Consider the following 20,480-nt stretch of genomic DNA (forward strand, 5'->3'; position numbering starts at 1 on the left):
CCTTTGGTTCCCAGTGTTGACTCTTCTTAGATGACAACTAGCTGGTGTGTGGCACTTCCTCCTAGTTTATTGCAAGGAAAGAGTAATCGTCATGGCTCCTGTCTCCTCTTTTAGGATCACTTTTTGAGGACTCAGACCTTCTCCATGCTGGAAACCCAAAAGAAAATGACGTAACTGCTGTGCTGCTGACCCCTGGGTCCCAAGTAAGTTTAGATTTCTTCTTTTTTTTTTCCTTCTGTTCTCAGAGCAAGGATATGTTTCCTTCCATTGTTACGGAATTGCTCAGCCCTGATTCCTAGACCACTGGGTTCATCCTGATAAACTGATGACTGAGGAACCCCACAGGAAGTGGTCTTCGGTTGTGCGGGACTCTCTTCCCAGCGTTGCTTTCTGTCTACCCACTGAATGTTTGCTGCACACACACTCAGTACTGTAATTGGCCTTGGTGAGGTGCAAAGAAGTAAAAGCCACTTGCTCCTGCATCGTGGAGTTTACTAAGGCAGTGAGAGATATATAGATAAAATAAACATGAGGAAATAGATATTTTTTAAACATAGAAATGATTGGTCCAGACAAGTCGTAAAAGTCTCTGAAAGAGATTTTTTTAAAATCATCTGTTTGGTAGAAGTGTGGGATAAAAACTGTACTTTGAAAAACAAGAGAGATTGGGTAGTCGGAGGGCAGAATAAGGGAATATTCCAAGAGAGAACAGCTTTGGCCAAAAAAAGAAAAAAAAAGTCTTCAAATGATGAGGGAGTTGGAGGTCTTTCAAGGATGTGTGGATGTGTGAGTCGCTGTGGGGTGACCTAAACTGTGGTGAGGGAAGCTTGGCTGTGTTGTACCCAGACCCCAGGACAATCTACACTCAGTCTTATTCCAGAGGTAAATGACAGCCCCATGAAGGTTTTTAGAGGCCCAGCAGGACGAAACATGCCGTAGCTGATTGGAGAGAGAAGATTTGTAAAGATGCTTCTGTAAGATCTGGCCAAGACAGTGGGAGATGGCAGACCCTTTGGTTCAGGTGCTGGGACTCTTTGTTTCCATCACACCAGGCCTAAGCATACAGGTACTGATGATCCTTATAAAACCATAGGAGAAAATGCCAGTATTGATTTTGATCTGTGAATTTGTAGATGGCGTTCAGAGAGATGAGGGGAGAGAAAGTCAGTAGCGCCTGCTGACAGTGTCTGATTGGCCTGCCTGTGCCTTCCGACCCCGGCACAGGCACTTAAGTGAGTAGATTGCTGAGGTTTTCTTAGGGAACTGAAGTCTGAGGGCAACTGCCTGTTAGTCTGTTGGTGTTAGCATTGTTTGTACAGAACGAAGATGGTGCACGTTATATTACTTGTGCTGATTACTCCTGAGGCATATGACCTTATGTGTGGGATTTCTTACTTAAAGTGTTAAAGAGTGTATTTTGGGCAGAGGATTTTCAGAGTAGGTGGTTCTTTTAACTTTGTGTCATTAGGTGCATTGTTTTACTAATAATTTTTGAAAGACTATGAAATATACATTAGAAAGCTGAATACAAACAAAATTTACCATTTGATATATATATATATATTCATTCAAGGGGCTGTGGCCCAAGTGGTAATTTAAAGAGCTGTAAAACTGATTCATTTGCTAACCCAAGGACTGGTTTATTTTACTCTAAGTTAAACTGTAGTTGCACAGAAATCTAAAAAATAGAATTTGAAAAATTATTAGACATTTATCTTAGCAGCAGTAACAGATTCAAAAGAGCATTACCTGCTCTACTCCCTTATTTCAATATTTTAGTAAACAAACTAAACTTTGTGCCTGTCATCTAGAAGAAGGTTAGGCTAAATACTCCTGCACTGTTTTCTATGTTTAATATGCTTCTGTTCTCCTCCCCACTTCTGTGCCCCTGCACACTTTTATAGAACACCCCATTTAAACTTGTTTCTATTAATTCTTGTTCCTTCCTTCCTTTCTTCATTCAAATATTCAACGAATATTTACAGAGTTTCTACTCTGTGCCAAGTACTAGGGCTGCTTCAGTGAACAAAAATAGACCTGGCCTCTGCTCCTGTGGAGCTGATGTTAGTCACAAGGTCTCCTCTATGTGTACAACCCAAGGGAAGGGAAGGAACATGTGTTCTCACAGGAGGGTCAGGGAAGGCTTCCCCTGAGTAACACCTGAGCTGAGATCTGAAGGGAGAGAAGGATTCACATTGCTGAAAGGATGGGGCAGAGGGCGGAATATTCAGGAATAGGAAGCAGGGTGTGTAAAGGGGCCAAAGGGAATAGGACACACACTTCAAGCAAATGAAAGAACGCCACCAGCTGGGGGGCAGGGGCAGACTGATCAGGGTCGTTGTGAAAAATGACAAGAACGCTCTGGGAACTTTCGTAATATTTTGGGCTTCAGATACTGTTTTACAAATAAGTCTATATTCTGTGATGTGTAGGAAACGTCTTAATTTTTAGTATGTATGGAACTGATTTCATTCTTAGGAAAACTAGAGAAAACAATACTTCAATTTCTTGAACCCCGTATATTTTAAAAACTATACTATAAGGAAAATATTTAATTCATCATTACATTTTTCTCCCCCTTTTCCTATATAAGTAGTAGCAAATTCTGTAGTTCTGCAATTTATTAATAAATAAACTAAGAAGCTCATACCTTCAAGTTTTACATTGAAGGTGCTTTCCTTCCTACTTGCAGGTAATACGCATTTCTGTTGCCTGGAGGCAAAGAGTGAGTCAGTGGACTACAAATTCACCAGAGAATGTTAGTACTGGAAAGGGTGGCCGAGGCCCTGTTGTCTGTCTTCTTTTTATCCTTCCTGTCTTCCTCCCCCTGTGCTGTCAGCTTTAGCCCTCTTCAGAGGCCTCTGTAAGGAGGCTTGTTGGTGAGCACCAATCTGTTTGGTTTTTCAGGAACTGATGATCAGGGATATGGCCGAGGCTCTCACCCAGTGGAGGCAGCTGAACTCTCCCCAGGGAGATGTGCCTGAGAAGCCCAGGAATCTGGTCTTGCTGGGTAAGGATGGCTCCCCCAGTGCCCGTGATTTTACCCAGTGTGGTACCTTGGTCTCCTCAGTTCCTAGGAGCTCCAGGGTCCTTATATTCAATGATTCTTAATTCTAGTAGGGCCTGAGACAGGCAATTTCTGCCTTTTGTTTCTGGATATAGTTTTAACACTCCTGGAATTAGACACAAACACCTATATTTTATAGACCTGTAGCATCCTTCTTCTCTACTCCTTGACCAAGGATGTGGAGACAAAGTGCTAATGAAAACAACTCTTAAGAGAATGGATGCTTATTCTTTAAATAGGGGGAGGTAAAATTGGTAAGGGACTCAACCCCCTATCAATCTTCCTACCTCGTGAGCACTGTCGAGGAAGAAATGGAGAACTGACCTCACTCTCTCCCTCTCTTACCATGTTCCTGAAGACCAAGGAACAGACACTGAGGTCTTTACCAGACTCCTTTTTCTTTCGCTATGAATAGGGCTTCCAATTTCCACACCTGATGTAATCTCTCAGTTGGAGCATGAGGAGGAACTGAAGAGAGAAGTTTCAAAAGCAGCCGCTCCAGGTGCGTGAGTGTTGAAAACGGTGCGAGTAAAACCCAGATTGTCAGTGGAAATGCTTATGGAGGAGGAGCCTGTCCAGATATTGCCAGACCCATGGAAAAGTTGAAGTCCCTGTCTCTCCCCCGTGCCACATCCTAGCTCCGTGGATGGTGATCTGTTTATAAAGTTACAATTTGATTTTTTAGAAAGTAAATACTTTCTACTCTTTCAAACCAATTTTTTTTCCCAAATAAGGTGCAACGAAACCAACATTTTAATGTTTGTTAAAAACTTGCTTGGGTTCAAGGCTCTAAACCAGAATTTTCCACGTGTCATTTTATCTTTGCCGAACGCCATGTTTTTGAGTCTGAGATCAATGACTGTAAATTCATCTCTGGGTTTTCCCTTGCCACCTTCTCTGTCTAAGCAGAGGCGGCATGGCATGATGGTTAAGACTGCAGACTTTGGAACTAAGCTCCCTTGGTTTAAACCCGATCTTAGCTACTCATTAGCTTTGCGACCTTTAACAGGTGACTTGTGTTCTCCGTGACTTAAATTTCCTCAGTGGTGAAATGGGGATAGTGACATCACAGAGCTTATACTGTTGTGGTGACGATCAAAGGAAATAATCCAAGAGAAATGTTTTAAACAGTACCTGGCTATATGCTAAGCAAATGATAGCTATTAAGTCCTCGTAACTGTTTTGAAAGATGTTATGGATTTGACCCTGTTACTTCTGTCAAACTAGATTACTGCAATAGACTATTGGTTAATTATACTTTCTTTACTCTTCTCCTTGTAAAATTGAGGCAGCATAATACTGCTAGATGCCCCAATGAGTTGCTTCCTCTGCCAGTTCTGTATTCCTCTACCTGCTTTCAAAGCCGTTGTTAGTCTACCTGCCTAACTTTTTTGCCTTCTCTGTTCTTCAGCTTGAACTCTTAACATCAGATAGGCAAATCCCTCAGTGTCCTCCACTAACCATGTGTTCTTCGTGAACATTTGGGGCTTTAATTTTTACACTCCCCTTAGCTGGAAGTCCGTTTGCCTTACCTCTTCTACCTATTTGTCCTTTAAAATCCCAGGCACTTCCCTGAGTATATCTAGTTGAGAACACTGTATTGTATTAATTTATTTCATGTAGAGACATGATTGGAATGGATATTAAAGATCGTTTAAGCTTGCAAGGATTTAAACATTTTTAGCAATGAAGCTTTTCCCCCTCAAATTCTTACTAGGAAGCCCAGGAACTTGGGGCAGGTATCTTGAGAGGTTGGGGACTAATCTGAACACATGGAGTTTCAACCTTCCTCTCCCAACACACTGCTGTTTTTCTCTTTCGTTCCTTTCTCTCTTTTTTCTTTCTTCTTGGTTCTGTTTTACTCTTTCCAGTTTGCTGGGTCTAGGGTGATGGTAAGCAATCAGAGGTGATTAATTGCTTTCCAGTTAATAAGCTTTGTGCTCATTTGAGTTTGTAGACCTGGACCATGTTGAATGCTAGCTTCTAGAATTTGTGTCTCATCTTGAGACAGTAGAAGCAACAGATTTTTGTGAAAGGGAGATGGTTTTCAGCAATTAGTCTTTTAGCAGTGGTTGGGACATATTGGAGTAGGAAAGGATTGGTGGCAAGGAGATTAGGTAAAGATGGTCATTCTCGAGGCATGAAATGATAAGGCTCTGGTCAGATGGGTACAGTGAGTCTTTGGAAGACCATCTTTCTCTGATCCTAGCCCTGTCTCCTCTAAATCCTTTTTAAAAAATCTGCTATTTCTCCACATCACCTCTTGTTAGTCTCGTTCTGTTATTTTTCGTTATTTCCTATCCTGCTGCGTAGGGGAACGTTGAGTACCTGTACACACTCTGGTTTTACGCAGCTGTACTTCTTTGTCCAGTCATCTTTTTTTCCTTGTGTTCTCCCAAGATTGCAAGACTATTTTTGAGAGCTTTGAAGTTCATGTGTTCACTGTAAATATTCTTAACAAACATGTCTCATTAATTTCCTACCCCAGCAGTTATTTTTCTCCCAGGGTAGGAAATGATACACGTGTGTATTTTTGCTTATTTCAGACTGGGAAACAATACCAGAAAGCAAGGAGCTCACTCCAGAAAAGGGTATTTCTGAAGAAGAATCGGCCCCTGGGGTGTTAATTGTAAGATTTTCAAAGGAAGGTTCTAATGAACATGAGGATTCTTTAGAGAGTCAGCAGGAAAACCATGAGAAACATTTAATACAAGACACTGTCACTCAGAAATCTTCTAGGGAGAGAAGTTACCAATTTGATGAATTTAGAAGAAGTTGCACTCGAAGGTCCTTACTCGTTCAGCAGCAGGGAGAGAGACTACATCATTGTGAGTCATTTAAAAATAACTTAAAACAAAATTCAGAAATAATTAGGCATGAGAGAATTTGTGCAGGAAAGAAACCTTGGAAATGCAGTGAGTGTGAGAAAGCCTTCAGTTACTACTCAGCTTTTGTCTTACATCAGAGAATTCACACCGGAGAAAAACCGTATGAATGTAAGGAGTGTGGGAAAGCCTTTAGCCAGAGCATACACCTTACTCTGCACCAGAGAATTCATACTGGAGAGAAGCCCTACGAATGCCATGAGTGTGGGAAAGCCTTCAGTCACCGCTCAGCCCTTATTCGGCATCACATCATTCATACTGGAGAAAAACCCTATGAATGCAACGAATGCGGGAAGGCCTTTAACCAGAGTTCATACCTCACTCAACATCAGCGAATTCATACTGGAGAGAAACCTTATGAGTGTAACGAATGTGGGAAGGCCTTCAGCCAAAGCACATTCCTTACCCAGCATCAGGTCATTCACACTGGAGAGAAACCCTATAAGTGTAACGAATGTGGCAAAGCCTTTAGTGATCGGTCAGGTCTTATTCAGCACCAGAGGACTCATACTGGGGAGCGGCCTTACGAGTGTAATGAATGTGGGAAAGCCTTTGGCTACTGCTCAGCCCTGACTCAGCACCAGAGAACTCACACTGGGGAGAAACCCTATAAATGCAACGATTGTGCCAAAGCCTTCAGTGACCGCTCAGCCCTTATTCGTCATCAGAGAACACACACTGGAGAGAAACCTTACAAATGTAAAGATTGTGGAAAAGCATTCAGCCAGAGCTCGTCTCTTACAAAGCATCAGAAAACTCACACTGGAGAAAAGCCCTACAAGTGTAAGGAATGTGGAAAAGCCTTCAGCCAGAGCTCATCCCTCTCTCAACATCAGAAGACTCATGCTGGAGTGAAAACCAAGAAATATGTCCAAGCTTTTAGTGAGCGTTTAACCTTTGGCCAACACAAGAGAATTCATACTGGATAAAGACCATGTACATGTGGTACATTCAGAGCATACTTACTGAGCATTTACCGTGCTTGCCATGGGGGTCTACAGAGAGATTTAAGATGGTGTTGCAAAAAAGTTATTGAGAAGTCACTGCTGATATGGGTTGTAGCATGATTAGACTGAAAGTATAGTTTTACATTTTTAAAAGTGTTCTGGCAGAGGACGCTGAATTTTCCTCAGGAAAGAGGGAAATTATTTGTAACACCCTAACGTGTATGTAAATTCCCATATCCTTGGGAGAGAAATGGGGTATGCTGTGGTGGAAAGGGGACATCTTGACTGTGCTAGATATTTTCATAGTACTAAGAATATAAGTTTTAAAGAGATAAGTTATACTTTTAGGGAAGTTGCGTGGGTAGAAATAAAAGATTGAGAATTCACAATGAGTTTGTCCAGAGTCAGGAGTGGTGGTGGAAGGGGAGTTGTCCTTCATTCTTAAGTTTAAAGAGCCAAAGGAAGTAGAGGGAAAGGATAGAAAAAAAGAGCTCGGGGAATGAACCCAAAAAATGTTCATTATGTTAACTACTCAACTGAATATTCACAACTGTGAAAAATATTAGACTTAATAGTTGTCCAGTTGAAAAGTTTCTGTGAGGGTAGCTTTAGGCTGCAGCTAAGGACTGTTGGCTGACTGTTTCTGTGAGGGTAGCTTTAGGCTGCAGCTAAGGACTGTTGGCTGACTGTTTCTGTGAGGGTAGCTTTAGGCTGCAGCTAAGGACTGTTGGCTGACTGTTTCTGTGAGGGTAGCTTTAGGCTGCAGCTAAGGACTGTTGGCTGACTGTTTCTGTGAGGGTAGCTTTAGGCTGCAGCTAAGGACTGTTGGCTGACTGTTTCTGTGAGGGTAGCTTTAGGCTGCAGCTAAGGACTGTTGGCTGACTGTTTCTGTGAGGGTAGCTTTAGGCTGCAGCTAAGGACTGTTGGCTGACTGTTTCTGTGAGGGTAGCTTTAGGCTGCAGCTAAGGACTGTTGGCTGACTGTTTCTGTGAGGGTAGCTTTAGGCTGCAGCTAAGGACTGTTGGCTGACTGTTTCTGTGAGGGTAGCTTTAGGCTGCAGCTAAGGACTGTTGGCTGACTGTTTCTGTGAGGGTAGCTTTAGGCTGCAGCTAAGGACTGTTGGCTGACTGTTTCTGTGAGGGTAGCTTTACCCTGCATCTAAGGACTGTTGGCTGCCGGGTAATGCAGGGTGTTTGCTTCTGCACTTTTTGTCTTTTAGACCTTGCTTACTGAGACATCGCCTACTAAATCATGTTAATTTCCAAGGGTCAGGAGCCACAGCTTAGAAAATTGAGTACAGAAGAGACCTTTGATGTGTTCAAACTGTTTTAAGGTATCTGAGTTACCTGAGAATGTGCTTATTTATAAAGATTTACCTCGGTTGTATCTAGTTTGTACCTTAGATTTTTTATAGCTTATAGTAAAGTTTAGTTGTAGGTTTGCACTGACACTGCATATTAGATTATGAAAAGCTTGAAAAGACTTTGAAATACCTTTTACCATTTTACTCTTGGGTAGAGGCAGGTGGCGTCTTTTTATATTTTTTTTTCATTGAAACTTTGAAGATTATTGGACACATTATTTTGAGTGCAGAGTTTTTAATTTTAGGAAGCTGTACTATGATGTATCTTGGTGTGAATTTCTTTTAGTTTACCCTATTGGGTTTGCTTAGCTTCTTCAATGTGTAGGTTTATGTCTTTTGCCAAATTTGGTAGATTTTCAGCCCTCATCTCTTTAAATACATTTTAGCCCCCACCTTCTACTCCTTTTCTCCTGGGACTCTAATGAAAGACATAGGAGCTCTTTGGTTGTCATCTCACAAGTTCCTGAGGCTCTGTTCATTTTTTCTTGACGATTTTTGTCTGAATCTGCTCAATCTGCCGTAACAAGACAGCATAGACTGACCGGGTGACTCAAAAAAATACGTAATTCTAACAGTTCTGAAGGCTGGGAAGTCCAAGATCAAGGTGCCTGCTGACTCTGCCTCTAATGAGGACTTTCTTCCTGGCTTACAGATGGCTGCCTTCTCGCTGTGTCTTCTCATATCCGTAGTGCATGCAGATGGGCCAGTTGGGAGAGGAAGAGAGAAATAGCTCCCTCTTCTTATCAGTCCACCAGTTCTAGCAGATTAGGACTCTGCCCTTCTTACCTCATTTAACCCTATTACCCCCCTGAAAACGCTGTCTCCAAATAAATTCGCATTGGGGATTAGGACTTCAACATAATTTTGGGGAAGAGGGGATACGTTTAGTCCATAACGTTCCACCCCAGGCCCCCACCGAATTTATGTCCTTGCGTGCAGAATACATTTATTCCACTCCAACAGCCCCAAAAGCCCTAACTCATTCTAGCATTAGCTCTAAAGTCCAGACCTTCAAGTAAATATCACCTAAATCAGATACGGGTAAGACTCAAGGTACAATTCATCCTGAGGCACAATGACTCTCCAGCTGTGAACCTGTGAAACCAAACAAGTTATGTGCTTCCAAAATACATTGGTGGTCTGGACATAATGTAGGCATTCCCATTCCACAGAGGGAGAAATAGGAAAGTAGGAGGAGGGATGTGTCCTGAGCAAGTCCAAAACTTAGCAAGGCAAATTCCATTAGGTCTTGTGTTTCGTCGGATCTTGTGAGAATAATCCTCTTTTGCTCAGTGCCTCCCGGACCCACTGGGGTAGAGGTCCTGTCTCTGGTACTGCCAGGTAGCCCCTCGCCTAAGCCTCTGCAGGGCAATTCTGCCCCTAAGGCTTCAGTTGGAGGCTTTCTGTTCTGTTGAAACCAGGGTGATGGTTCCACCCTTTGAAACAGGAGGCATCCCCAATGGTCTCTGAATTGTTTTCAGGGTCATTCTCTTTTCTTGAAGGATAACACATACTCATAGACAAATGGCTCTCTGGTTCTGTAGGATCTAAGAAGTCCTAAAGCCTGCCTTCATTTTATTTTGTTGTATTTCTGTCCCCTTTAGTGCCAGGTGGCTGTGTTTCTGCTGTTATAATCCCATTTATATTCCTGGCTTCTCCTGGGGCTGCTAAACCCATTTGATCTATTTATCAAATGGTTGAAATAGTTTTTAAGCCACACGCTTAGTGTTTTCTTCATAGCACATTTTCTCATACTTTTGTGATACGAATGGAATTTTCATATTTCTTTAATTGTGCTTCCTTGTTTCTTAACAGTTCCTTCTTCACTTAATCTCTCTCCTCTCACATTTTACTACAAGCACTAAGGGGACCCAAGCTGCACCTTCAGTACTTTGCTTAGAAATCTGCTAAATAAACAGTTTCATCACTCTCAAGTTCTGCCTTTCAGAAAACACTAGAACAGTTCAGAGAAGTTCTTTGCCACTTTATAACAAGAGCCACCTTTTTTTTTTTTTTTTTTCCAGTTCTAATAATATGTGCCTCACTGCCATCGGAGGCCTTGCCAGAGTGGCCTTTAATATCCGCATCTCTAGCATGTACCTCAAAACTCTTGGTCTCTACCCATCACCCTGTCCAAAGCTGCCTCCACATTTTGAGGCATATGTTACAGCAGCATCCGCCTCTGGGTACCAGAATCTCAATCTGCTTGGTCAGCCATAACAAACATTCATAGACTGGGCGGCTCAAAGCACAGAAATTTATTTCTCAAAGTTCTGGAGGCTGTAAGTCTAAAATCAGGGTCCAACCGCGTTCAGTTCCTGGCTTGTAGATGGTTGTACTCTCACTGTGTTCTCACATGACCTGTTCTCAGTGCATAGGTGTGGAGAGAAGTTGGATTGGGACCCCACCTTTAAGGTCTCTTTTAACCTTAATTACTTCCTCAGAACCTATCTCCAAATATAGTCACATTGAGGGTTAGGGTGTCCACATAATGAATTGGGGTGGGGGGACATAGTTCATCACAGTTTTCTCTCTTCAGATTGAGTATTTTCTGTTCTGTCTTCCAGTTCACTAGATCTTCCCTCTGTCCTTTTGATTCTGCTGTTGAGACCATCCTTGAATTTTATTTCAGTTATTGTATTTTTTAGTTGCACATGATTCTTTGTTTCCTTGCTGAGAGCCTTTCTTTGCTTATTTTGTTTGCATTAAGCATGTTTGTAATTACTCATTGAGGCATTTTTGTGATGGCTGCTCTCAAATCCTTGCAGGCTATCCTAACATCTGTGTCATCTCAGTATTGACATCTTTGGGTTGTCTTCTCATTTAAGTTGAGATTTTCTTGGTTCTTGGCGTGAGGAGTGATTTTCAGTTGAAGTCTGGACATCTGGAGTCTTTTGGTATGAGACTTGGTATCCTGTTGAAGTCTTCTGTATTGACAGGCCTCCTCGGATACCACTGTGGTGGAGAAAGTGTTGCGGAGGTGCTGCCTCATTACTTTAAGTTGGTGTTGGAAGTGCAGGTTCACCATTGGCCTCTAATGACTCCTGGGCAGGGGTCCTCACTACTGCTGGGCAAGGGTGGGATTTACAGCTCCCCACTAGGCCTCCGCTGACACCACACTGGCCAGGGAAGATCAGGAATGCTTTGTTACTGCTATTTACATGGCCTCGATTGACAGCATGGTGTGGGGTTGAGGGTGACATCATTACTGTTGGGAATTGGTGTAAGTCTTGACCCCCCGCTTGGCTTCCACTGAGACCACACCAGTAAGAAAGAAGAGAGATGGCTCTGAGTAGGGGGGACACTGCCAGGGTGATGTGTGGGGAGGGGTGGGTTTTAGAAATCTATCTGCCCACTTGGTCTTCTCTGATACCACCCCAGGCTAAAGGTGGAGGACTGAGAGCCTTGTTACAGGCTGGTGAGGGCGGAAGTATAGGCCTTTGTTGGTGGGGATAGGACCATAGCTTGCTTCTGTGGTCTTTTAAGTAGGATTGTGGTTTCCTAAACATTTTCTGTCTTGCTAGGCTACTGCCTTTCCAGTCCTTTGGCTAGAAAAAGCAGATTTTTCTTGGGCCTTTTTTTTTTTTTTTTTTTTTTGGTCTGTGCCTGTGCCTGTTGGCATTTCTGGGTTGTCAGCTTCTCTAGAACCCAATCTGGGATAGATGAGGCAACGAGAAAACCCAAGAACGTCACTGCTGTGTTCTTCCTCAGGTTCTGAGGTCCCTAGCCAGTCCATTCTCTCTCCACCTTCTAGAACTTTCTTATGTTTGCTTTGTATATAATATCCCAGATTTTTAGTCGTACTTAGTGAGAGCAGTAGGAGAAAGTAGTGCTCCACCTTTCCCATGACATCTTTGTGCTTGACACTGAAATCACACATCAAGTTGTGGTATATATAGTGTGTGTGGTGTATACAGGTCATTTGTAACCAGTTAGGAATAGGTACTAAAAGAAATGCTCACTGGATTCCTGAAGATAAGCTGCCAATTTGATAGGTAGAAACTATCAGCCTGCTTCATCTAGCTTTGAAGGAACAATAGTTTATAAATTGAGGAAACACTAGTATTTAATTGTAGGTTATAAACTTGAGAAGGATAGATATGACTAAGAATATAAACTGTAGGGTTAAATTTTTTGTATTTGTATTTTTGTTTGAAAAGCATATGAGAAGCACTGGAGAACTGGACTCAGAATTTCAGATTTTTTTCCAGTTGTATATTATCTACATGTGGCTATCTGTTCACTTTAATTTGCCATGTGACATATGAGATCATAGAGAATCAACAAAATAAAGAACGAAAATAACTGAGATTTGGGACAAGTCACCTTCATCCTTTGATATTTATCTCCTCATAGATAAATGTTTTAAAATTTAATGCCTACTTGAGAATGATTAGAGTTAGGTAGAAAAGGGATGCAAATCTGGTTTGTAAGCGATCAGGTGCTACATAACTATTAGGTATTAATGATACAGTCATTTAGAAGACATATCCATCATGTATGCTTCACAGTGGTGGCCCAATAAAAACAACTGTGAATATAATGGAATGAGACTTTTTATCTTTTTAAATAAGTTTTCTGGGATCCTGTTAAAATATGCATCTTTTGAGATAACCATGTGGTTCCTTTTCATCTATTAATGTGGTAAAGTACATTGATTTTCTGATGTGAAAGAATCCTTGCATTCCTGGGATGCAAGTTCATGATTTTTTTTCTCTCTCTCTGGGGGAGTTTGTGTCCCTTGAATTTTAGTTGCATTCATCTGTTAAACTGGGGTTATTGTGTTTGTAGTGTGTGGTTTGGTTGGTTTTAGGGGCTATTTAGATTTACTATTTCTTCTAGAAAGTTGTAGGTTTTTCTAAAAATGTATCCTTTTTGGTCATTGAGTTGTTTAAAATGGTTTTATTTTCAAGTGCTTGTTCTATCTGAACTTATGTCCCTTTTTTCTTTCCTGATATCGCTTATTTGTATCCTCTATTGGTAATGTTTCTAGAGATGTGTCAACTTTACTAGTCTTTTAAAATAACTGACTTTTTGAACTTTTGCAAAAATCAACTTTTATCAAAGTACACAATAAAATTCACCCACTTAAAGGTGTTTGCCATGTTTGACGAAGATATTACCCTTGTAACTACCACCGTAATTGTGTGTGTGGTTATAATAGTTCCTCCTCCTTCTCCCTCCCTCTCTCCTCCTCCTCCTCCCCATCTTCCTCCTCCTTTCACCCCTTTCTCTTTCTTTCTCCTTTCTTCCTTTCTTCCTTCCACAGTTCTGTCTTAAAACGCCCTATGTAGACTTGTGTAACCATCACCACAAAGGGTACAGAACAATTCCACTGCACCAACAAATTCCCCTTGTGCTGCTTTTTTTTAAGAGTGGCTCCCCACCCTGCATTGAGTATAAAGGCTTTGATTTTCATCAGTGTTGTGTCATTTACTAATTTTTATTGCTGAGTAGTTTTCCACGTTAGGTACCACAGTATTCTTAGCCATTAACCCACTGAAGCACATTTAGGTTGTTTATAATTTTTGGTAATTATGAATAAAACTATTACAAACATTAGGTTTTTGTATGAACATAAATTTTCATATCTGTAGGGTAAATATTGGAGTGAAATGGTTAGGTCATATGGTGAGTATATATTTACCTTTGTAACACAGGGCCAACCTTTTCCAGAATGATTGGTTGAATTTGTTTTCCCACCAGCAATGTATGAAGATGTGGTTGCTCCATAATTTGCCAACACCTGGTATTCTCATTGTTTTTATTTTATCCATTCTAGTAGATGTGTAGTGGTATCTCATTGTGGCTTCAGTTTGCATTTCCTTAATGACTAATGATGTTGAGCATCTTTTCATGTGCTTTTGTCCATCTGTGTACCTTTGATGAAGTTTTCAAATCTTTTGCCATTTTAAAATAATTCTATTGTTTGTTTTCCTAGTTTATTTTTGTAGTTTGTGGCTTGTCTTTTTATTCTCCTTTATTCAATTTTTATTTCAGTGTCTTTTATAAAGCAAAGGTTTTAAATTTTAATGAAGTCCAGTTTTTCCTTTTATGGACCATACTTTGGTGTCATATTTAAGAACCCATCCGGAACTAATGTTTAGGAAATTTTTCTTCTACTAGCTTATTGGTAATGTTTTTCATATTGTGACAATTTTCATATTTTTATATAATGTGTTAAATAAAGGCCTAGGCTCATTGTTTTTACATGTGGTTATCCAATTGTTTCAGCATCATTTGTGGAAAACATTGTTTCTCCGTTGAATTGCCTTTGCCCTTTTGTCAACAATTGATTGCTCCTGTTTAAGTGGCTCTGTTTCTCAGTTTTCTATTCTATTCCATTGATCTATGTGTCCATCCCTTTGCCAAAACCACACGTTATCTTGATTACTGTAGCTTTGTAGTAAATCTCAAAATCAGGTAATGTAAGCCCTTCAAATTTATTCTTTTTCTAATTTATATGCTTCCACTGTCATATATTTGTCTATATGTTATGTCAAGTTTTACTTTATGTATTTTGACACTCGGTGGTTATCTGAATACAAGTTAAGAATTGTCAAATCTGTGGTGATTTGAATGTTTTCTCATTATGTAGCAACTTTCTTTAAACATAAGAATACTTTATAACAGATAATATTGGGGGGAGGAGGTTTGAAATGAGGTCTCACTCTCACCCAGGCTAGAGTACAGTGGTGGTGTGATTTTGGCTCGTTGCAGCCTCAACCTCCTGGACTCAAGCAATCCTTCCACCTCAGCCTCTCGAGTAGCTGGATTACAGGCATGCACCACCACACCCAGCTAAATTATTTTGCATCTTTTGTAGAAATGGGGTTTCACCATGTTGGCCAGGCTGGTCTTGAACTCATGAGTTCAAGCAATCTGCCCACCTTGGCCTCCCAAAGTGCTGGAAATACAAGCATGAACCACTCTGCCCCACCACAGATTTATTGAGATATAATTTACATTCCATAAAATTCACCCATTTAAAATGTACAGTTCAGTGTTTGTGTATTCACAGAGTTGTACAACCATCACCACAATAAATTTTAGAACATTATCACCTCTAGAATAAAACTTTTAGCTATAACCTCTGCTATGGTCTGTATGTTTGTGTACCCTCAAAATTCGTAAGTTGCAATCCTAACCCCTAAGCTGATGGTATTAGGAGATGGGGCCTTTGGGAAGTGAGTAGGTCAAGAGGGCGTAGCCCTGATAAATGAGCTCAGTGCTCTTATGAAAGTGGCCACAAACAGGTCACTCACCCCTTCTCCCTTGTGAGGACACAATGAAAAGACAGTCATCTGTGAGCTAGAAAGTGGGTTCTCACTCAAATTTCATTATGCTGGTGCCTTGATCTTGGACTTCCCAGCCTCCAGAACTGTAAGAAATCATTTCTTGTTGTTTATCAGCTACTCAGTGTGTGGTACATAGCTGGAACAGACTAAGATAACTCCCAACTCCTCTATTCTCCCCAGCACTAGGCAACCATGAATACACTTTCTATGTGTGTAGATTTGCCTGTTCTAGACATTTCATATAAATGGAATCATACAGTCATTATACAGTATATGATCTGGTGTGGTTTGAATGTGAATTAGGCCGTTTTCACACTGCTATCAATAACCTGAAACTAAGTTATAAGGAAAAGAGGCTTAATTGGCTCACAGTTCCACAGGCTGTACAGGAGGCATGGCTGGAGAGGCCTTAGGAAGCTTATAATCATGGTGGAAGGCAAAGGGGAAACAGGCTCATCTTACATGGCCAGAGCAGGAGACGGGGGAAGGTGCCACACACTTTTAAACAACCAGATCTCATGAGAACTCATCACAAGAAGAGCACCAAAGGGGGAAATCTGCCCCCATGATCTAATCACCTCCAATCAGGTCCCACCTCCAACATTGAGGATTATAATTTGACATGAGATTTGGGCAGGGTCACAGACCCAAACCATATCAGAATGTGTCCCCTAAAGTTCATGTGTTGGCCACTTGATCCCCAGTGAGGTAGTTCTGGGAGATGGGGCCTAATGGGAGGTCAGTAGATTATGGGGGCACCACCCTCACGAATGGATTAATGCTATTGTGAGAGTGGGTCTGTTGTCACAGGAGTGGATTCCTTACAAAAGAACAAGTTTGGCTCCCTCTTGCTCCTCTATTGCCCTCTCTTTGCCCTTTGGCTATGGAATGGTACAGCAAGAAGGCCCTCAACAGACACCAGCTCCTTGATTTTGGACTTCCCAAGCTCTAGAACTATGAGGAAATAAATTTCTATTCATTATAAATTACCCAGTATAGCATTCTGTCATAGCAGCACAAAAGGGGCTAAGACATGGTCTTTGTGATTGGCTTCTTTCACTTACCGTAATGTTTTCATAAGGTTTATGTTATGGAATATATTAGTGCTTCATTTATTTATTTATTTATTTATTTATTTATTTATTTTATTTTATTTTTTTTTTTTTGAGACAGAGTCTTGCTCTGTCGCCCAGGCTGGAGCGCAGTGGCCGGATCTCGGCTCACTGCAAGCTCCGCCTCCCGGGTTTACGCCATTCTCCTGCCTCAGCCTCCCGAGTAGCTGGGACTACAGGCGCCCGCCACCTCGCCCGGCTAGTTTTTTGTATTTTTTAGTAGAGACGGGGTTTCACTGTGTTAGCCAGGATGGTCTCAATCTCCTGACCTCGTGATCCGCCCGTCTCGGCCTCCCAAAGTGCTAGGATTACAGGCTTGAGCCACCGCGCCCGGCCTGCTTCATTTATTTTATAAACATTCTTTCCTTTTAAAAAAAAATCCCAAATGTGATAGTACTTTTTTATTGTGGTAAAAAACACATAAAATTTACCCTCTCAGCCATTGTCTTAGTTTGTTTTGTGCTGCCATAACAGAATACCACAGATGGTAATTTATAAGGGTGGAAAATTTATTGCCTCACAGTTCTGGAGGCAGAGAAGCTCGAGATCAAGGGGCCAGCATCGGATGAGGCCCTCCTTGCAGCATCATCCCATGAAGGAATGTGGAAGAGGAGATTGAACTCACGCTTTTGTAATGGCACCAATTGCACCCACAAGGGTGAAGCCCTCATGGCTTAATCACCTCTTAAAAGGTCCTGCCTCTTTAAACTCTTAACACCGGCAATTAAATTTCAACATGAGTTTTGGAGGGGGTAAACATTCAAACCATAGCATTCCACCCCTGGCTCCCCAAAACTTTTGTCCTTTTCACATACAAAATACATTCATTCCATCCCAATATCCCCAAAAGTCTTCACTGATTTCAGAATCAACTCCAAATTCCAAAGCCCAAGAGTCTCATCTGAAATCAGATATGGGTGAGACTCAAATCACTATTCATCCTAAGGCAAATTTCCAGCTCTGAGCCTGTGAAATTAAACAAGTTATGTGCTTCTGAAATACAGTGGTGAGCCAGTCATAGGATAGACATTTGCATTCCAAAAAGGAGAGACAGAGAAAAAGAGAGGAGATCCTAAGCAAGTCCACTCTGTGGCTTTCCTGGGCTCAGTCCACACAGAAGCTCTCGTGGGTTGAAATCTTGTGCCTGCAGCTCTCCCAGACTGGTGTTGCACACTGGTAGCTCTACAGTTCTGGGGTCTTGGGAATGGCCCTGCCTCCACAGCTCCTCTAGGCCTAGTGGGGGACTCTATGCAGTGGCTCTGACCCCACAGTTCCACTGGTCATTGTCCTAGTGGGGTCTCTCTACAGTGGCTCCACCCCTGTAACAAGTCTCTGCCCCAGGCTGTTCATGACATCCTTTGAAATCTAGGGCTACATTTAAGATCAGGTCATCTGCACATAATTTTATTTTTTCCTTTCCAATTTATTGCTTAATTACTCTTACTAAGACCTCTAGTACTATGTTGAATAGAAGATGTGAGAGTGAGCTTGTTCCTATCTTGGAGGAAAAGCTTTCAGTTTCTCACCATTGAGCGTGATATTAGCTATGGACTTTTAATATATTGCCTTTGTTATGTTGAGGTAATTTCCTTCTGTTTTTAGTTTGTTGAGTGGTTTTTTAAAATCATGAAAGGATGTTAAATATTGTCAAATGCTTTTTCTGCATTAGTTGAGATAATTGTGTGTTTTTTTGTTTTTCATTCTGTTAATATGGTTTATTGCATTGGTTCATTTTCATATATAAACCATCCTTGCATTTCCTGGATAAATCCCACTTGGTCATGGTCTATAATTTCTTATTTATTTATTTATTTATTTTTATATAACTTTCATTTTTTTAAATTATACTTTAAGTTCTAGGGTACATGTGCACAACGTGCAAGTTTGTTACATATGTATACATGTGCCATGTTGGTGTGCTGCACCCATTAACTCGTCATTTACATTAGGTATATCTCCTAATGCTTTCCCGCCCCCCTTCCCCCATCCCACGACAGGCTCTGGTGTGTGATGTTCCCCTTCCTGTGTCCAGGTGTTCTCATTGTTCAGTTCCCACCTATCAGTGAGAACATGTGGTATTTGGTTTTCTGTCCTTGCAATAGTTTGCTCAGAATGATGGTTTCCAGCTTCATCCATGTCCCTACAAAGGACATGAACTCATCCTTTTTTATGGCTGCATAGTATTCCATGGTGTATATGTGCCACATTTTCTTAATCCAGTCTGTCACTGATGGTCATTTGGGTTTGTTCCAAGTCTTTGCTATTGTGAATAGTGCTGCAATAACATACGTGTGCATGTGTCTTTATAGCAGCATGATTTATAATCCTTTGGGTATATACCCAGTAATGGGATGGCTGGGTCAAATGGTATTTCTAGTTCTAGATCCTTGAGGAATCGCCACACTGTTTTCCACAATGGTTGAACTATAGTTTTTTATTGTGCTGTTGAATTTAGTTTGCTAGTATTTTTTAAAGGGGATTTTGCATCAATTCCTCAATAAATCCTGATCAATGAATACATCAGGGATATTGAGCTGTAGTGTTGTGGTGGAAGGTGAAGAGGAAGGAGGCATGTGTTACATGGCCAGAGCAGGAGGAAGAGAGTGAAGGGGAAGGTGCTACACACTTTTAAACAACCAGATCTTGTGAGAACTCACTCACTATCATGAGAACAGCAGGAGGAATTCCACCCCCATGATCCAATCGCCTCCCACTGGCCCCTCCTCCAATGCTGGGGATTACAGTTGACATGAGATTTGGGCAGGGACACAAATCCAAATCATATCATTCTATTTCTATTATTTGTAATGGTTATTTTTAATATCTTAATTTTAAGAGACAAGGTCTTGCTCTGATGCTCAGGCTGGAGTGCAGTGGCACCATCATAGCTCACTGCAGCCTCAAACTCCTGGGCTCAAGTGATTCTCCTGCCTCAGGCTCCCAAGTAGCTAGAACTGCAGGTGCACACCATCATACCCAGCCTATTTTTAAAATTTTTGTGAGATGGCAGAGGCTCACCTTGTTGCCCAGGCTGGTCTTGAACTCCTGGCCTCAAGTGATTCACCCACCTTGGCCTCCCAAAGTGCTGAGATTACAGGTGTGAGCCACCACACCTAGTCTATTTATATATATATATATAAATAAAGAGAGAGACAGACAGACAGACAGAGACAGAGTCTCACTCTGTCACCCAGGCTGGAGAGCAGTGGCGCGATCTTGTCTCACTGTAACCTCCGTTTCTCGGGTTCAAACAATTCTTGTGCCTCAGCTATTATTAATACTTTAGCAAGCTAAATTAGCTTAAAGCGTATTTAAGACTCTAAAGTTAATCAGTTTCTTTATTGTTCCTACAATGAAATAAAGGACCTTAGAATTATTTAGCATCAGTCATTTCGGTATGGGTTAGCTCTTGCTGCAAGCAAATATTCTAAAATGTAATGGTACGAAATGATAGCCATGCATAACTCCTCATGAATCTAACGGTCAGCTTCATAGTGCTCCCTCTCCCATTCAGGCTGGGCTCAGTTATGTGTCTGCAGCAAGGTGATGGATCAGCTGTGGCTGGCTGCCCTGTGATGGCCTTGGCTCCGTTTTCCTAGCAGCCTAGCTAACTCAGGCATGCCCTTCTGGTGGCAGGAGTTCAAGAGAGCAGAAGCATGCCAGCCTTTTTGAGGCTTCCACTCCAAACTAGTACACTGAAACTTTGATCACATTCTATAAGCCAGAGTTACAAGCCAGCCTAGGTGGGGAGAAAATCAACTCCAGCTCCTGATTTAAGGGGCTAGAAGATCACATTGCAATGAGTGTG

General features: G+C 41.5%; 2 protein-coding genes across 2 annotated transcripts in view; one reads left to right on the forward strand and one right to left on the reverse strand.

The window, feature by feature from the left end:
- The window catches only part of ZNF892 (zinc finger protein 892), a 33,199-nt gene extending 18,373 nt beyond the window's left edge, over positions 1-14,826 (forward strand). Inside the window, exons 4-7 of the mRNA XM_050753869.1 lie at positions 115-203; positions 2,908-3,010; positions 3,483-3,569; positions 5,614-14,826. Coding sequence (XP_050609826.1) covers positions 115-203; positions 2,908-3,010; positions 3,483-3,569; positions 5,614-6,881 — 1,547 coding nt within the window. The 3' untranslated portion in view covers positions 6,882-14,826. The remainder of the gene's footprint in view (positions 1-114; positions 204-2,907; positions 3,011-3,482; positions 3,570-5,613) is intronic.
- Positions 1-20,480, reverse strand: part of MRPS5 (mitochondrial ribosomal protein S5) — a 224,724-nt gene that overhangs the window by 119,003 nt on the left and 85,241 nt on the right. The window lies entirely within an intron of this gene.

Source organism: Macaca thibetana, chromosome 13 (genome assembly GCF_024542745.1).
Source record: "Macaca thibetana thibetana isolate TM-01 chromosome 13, ASM2454274v1, whole genome shotgun sequence".
NCBI lineage: Eukaryota > Metazoa > Chordata > Mammalia > Primates > Cercopithecidae > Macaca > Macaca thibetana.